Source organism: Pyrus communis, chromosome 8 (genome assembly GCF_963583255.1).
Source record: "Pyrus communis chromosome 8, drPyrComm1.1, whole genome shotgun sequence".
Lineage (NCBI taxonomy): Eukaryota > Viridiplantae > Streptophyta > Magnoliopsida > Rosales > Rosaceae > Pyrus > Pyrus communis.
The window spans coordinates 25,708,508-25,711,675 of record NC_084810.1 but is presented as its reverse complement, the minus strand read 5'-3'; the positions used below and the strand labels follow the sequence as shown (position 1 = coordinate 25,711,675).

The 3,168-nt window shown below is 43.8% G+C and overlaps 1 protein-coding gene across 1 annotated transcript; it reads right to left on the bottom strand.

Moving 5' to 3' along the window:
• Positions 1 to 936: 936 nt before the first annotated feature.
• Positions 937 to 2,513, bottom strand: LOC137742296 (serine/threonine-protein kinase UCN-like). The gene has a single exon (XM_068482127.1). It carries the CDS (start codon positions 2,453 to 2,455, stop codon positions 1,223 to 1,225), a length of 1,233 nt encoding a protein of 410 aa, XP_068338228.1. The 5' UTR covers positions 2,456 to 2,513; the 3' UTR covers positions 937 to 1,222.
• Between the last annotated feature and the right edge of the window lie 655 nt (positions 2,514 to 3,168).

Genomic DNA, 3,168 nt, shown 5'->3' with positions numbered 1-3,168 from the left:
AGAGATATTGTTCTAACCAACTTACATAACTTGAAGTTTACATACCATAAACTAGTAAAAATAAACTTGGCTAAATCCAAATTTACATACTATAGAAACTAGTAAAACTAACACAATATAAAAAATGGATCAATTTAAGCACTCAAAGCCAATGAACTTGAGCACGTGTAAAAGGAATGGCCATTCATGATTTCTAGTCCAAATATATATAGTTTTCTAATTATGATGATCATCCGTGAATTGGCATATACCACTCTTCACGGAACAAAAATAGTTGTTACTATAATTATCTTTTTGGTGAGTAAAATGATGTCGATTATAATTCTTGACCCTACCAATAACTTTTCACTCAAGAAAGATGTGTTTTTCCTTGTAATGTAATGAATCAAATCATGTTAGCCAACGTTGGTTGAGTTGGTAAGCATCGTTCTCTTTGTTAGACTAAGGCCCGCTGTCAGCAATTTCTCTTGGTAGGCGATTTGCAAAAATAAAAAAAGAAGCTAAGACCCTTCTGTAGGTCCTCAAAGAGACTTATAGTATGCCCTAATCCTGAGATGGGATAGCCTCCCCTCCCTCTAAACTTTTATCAAACAAAAACAAAAGAATCAAAGCATAGTAAAGTTGAAGTTAAACGAACCTTAGACAAAGGGTTTTCCAATTTCAAAACAACCTTTTTTAACTTGTAATCAAAGCTCGAACTTTACCCATCTTATCGCCCCTTTTTCTTTGCATTCAAACAAAACTTCGTGCGCGAATAATTGAATGAACTGTAACCTCAAGTTAAAGAAAGAATGGTTTAGATCAGGGTGAATTACGTACGTGATGCGTTTGAACAAGTACTTTGAGATAGTCAAAATTCGGCTGTCTATACACCATTAGATTAGCGTTTTCAAGCCAAGTTTTCGATTTCTTATGTAAGGAAAAATAACTCCTAACTTAATTAAGACGGATTAATGAGATTTTATTCATTACGCTTCTACAACAACAAAAATTTAGAGCGTGGCAAACAACCGCCGCCTTGGTGCGAGTAAAAAATACCCCGGAAAATAAGGTTATACACCGTTTTGAATTCGTATATCTTACAAGTCTATTGCTAACTATCGTCTATTACTATTTAAAGTTACAGCCCATCTACCGTTATTATATACAGAGGATACACTTTTTTTGTTACTTACTTCTGCATGTATTTCTCCTTACACATGTACCAACTCCCACACGTGCGTCAGAACTCGGTCAATTGGTAGTCCGGCGACGGCGGCATCGACGGCGGAGACCGTAACTTTTGAAAATACTCCCTCACGCTGACTCCGCCTCGAGCCGTGGCTTTCTCCGTTAAATCACCATCCTCCCGCGACGGAATGCACGGTGGCCGCAAAACCTCAGTCAGCAGGTCCCACCGGACCCCGCGAAAGAACTCATGCTCCTTGATCTCGCACGCGCCCCGGTGGTACCCCAGCCGCTTTGTGGGGTCCTTGTTTAGCAGCCGATCGATCAAGTCCGTTAGAGCAGTCCGCTTCCCGATAAACTCCGGTGTCTTCGTCAGGATGTTCCGAAACGTCTCCTTCCGGTTCTTCCCCTTGAAAGGCGTCGTACCGTACAACGCCTCGTAAGTTAGAATTCCTAAGGCCCACCAGTCCACGGCGAACTCGTGGCCCTCCCCGCGCACTACCTCGGGGGACACGTACTCCTCCGTCCCGACAAACGAGTTCGCTCGCTCACCGTCCGAGAAACTCGGCTTCCGTCGACTCACCGGGCTGACTCGGGCCGACTTGGCCTTCTTCAGCCCCTTCCCACCGCCGCCGTTCTTGTGATTGTCGTTTATAATCGTGATCCAACGTGTCAGGTTCCGCCGGTGTTTGCGGCGGACCTCCGGGGCTTCGATTTCCGAAACGGCGTCGTTTGATTTGACGGTCCGGTGCTTGAGGCTTATCGAGAGGTCGAAGTCCGTCAGTGTCACGTGACCGGACTGTTGGATGAGTACATTTTCGGGCTTTAAATCTCGGTAGGCGATCCCCATGCTATGGAGGTGGTCGAGCGCGCAGACGATCTCCGCCAAGTAAAATCTGATCACGGCGGGGGAGAAAACGTGGTCGTTTTGGCGGTATCGGAGTACGTTGAGGTCGCCGCCAGGGCAGTAAGGGACAGCCCATCCCATGAACTCGTCGGACTCGAACGACCCCATGATGGAGGGTAGAAACGGGTGTGGGTTCGGGCTGGATAGTCTGGTCAGGACCTGGATTTCCCAACGGGCGCGGCGCTCGGCGTCTAGCTTGGAGCGGAGGGCGGACTTGTCGACGACTTTGAGAGCGAACGGGCGGCGGGCGGAGGGGTCGGATGACGGGTCGTGGACTAAGAAAACGGTGCCCATTGCTCCCTTGCCTAAGACTTTAAGGGCCCTGAGGTTTTCGAGATCAAGCTCCGGCGAGGTTTCGGATGGTGAGGGCAAGTCGTCCATGGCTGGTTCTAGAGAGAGTGAGGGAGAGGGAAGAGACAGCGGAAAGAGAGAGATGGTTTTGAGCGTTGGTTTTTGGCTTATATAAGGAGGGAAAGGGAAGGGATGGTGCGAACTTCGTTTCTTTTGTTTCGGTTTCTTTTTCTTTTTTTGTTTCGGGTTTTTCGCGTATTTTTGGCTAGTGATTGATTGATGTAGCTGTGTGTGTGTTTTTAATTTTTAATTTTAACTCTTTTTTGTGTTTTTTTCCAATCCAGAGGTTGAAATAGCATGCATAGGCAAGTGTAGTCAATTGCTGGTTTGAGCAAAGAGTGAGATGTCCATACACTTAAAATCAACTTTCCTTCTCTTAATTTAGACTAAAAATATCTACTTTACCATCGAAGTCTCAAGTTCGATTTTTCATTTCAAAACTTCTGTATAAATAAAAAAAATCACTCGAATTAAGAAAAAAAAAAACCTATAAATAACGTGCATAGTGGGTTTGCACGTACTTATACACTTATACGTAATACTTTTAAAGAAATTTCCGTTCACGTTTACTGAGTAAAAGATTCTATATTTGTCTTACAAAATCAGCTGTATAGTATTGTCCTTAACTTTCAATTTGACCATATCTGCGGTTCAAATGCAATGCTTAGTCTTTTTTCTGTGGAAAATAGAATAATTAGTGAGTTATAGTCACAAATCTAGTAACTCTTATTTGTAATTTAGGG

Excerpts from the sequence above, each read along its gene's own strand:
- LOC137742296 (XM_068482127.1), bottom strand. The coding sequence starts at position 2,455 with ATGGACGACTTGCCCTCACCATCCGAAACCTCGCCGGAGCTTGATCTC.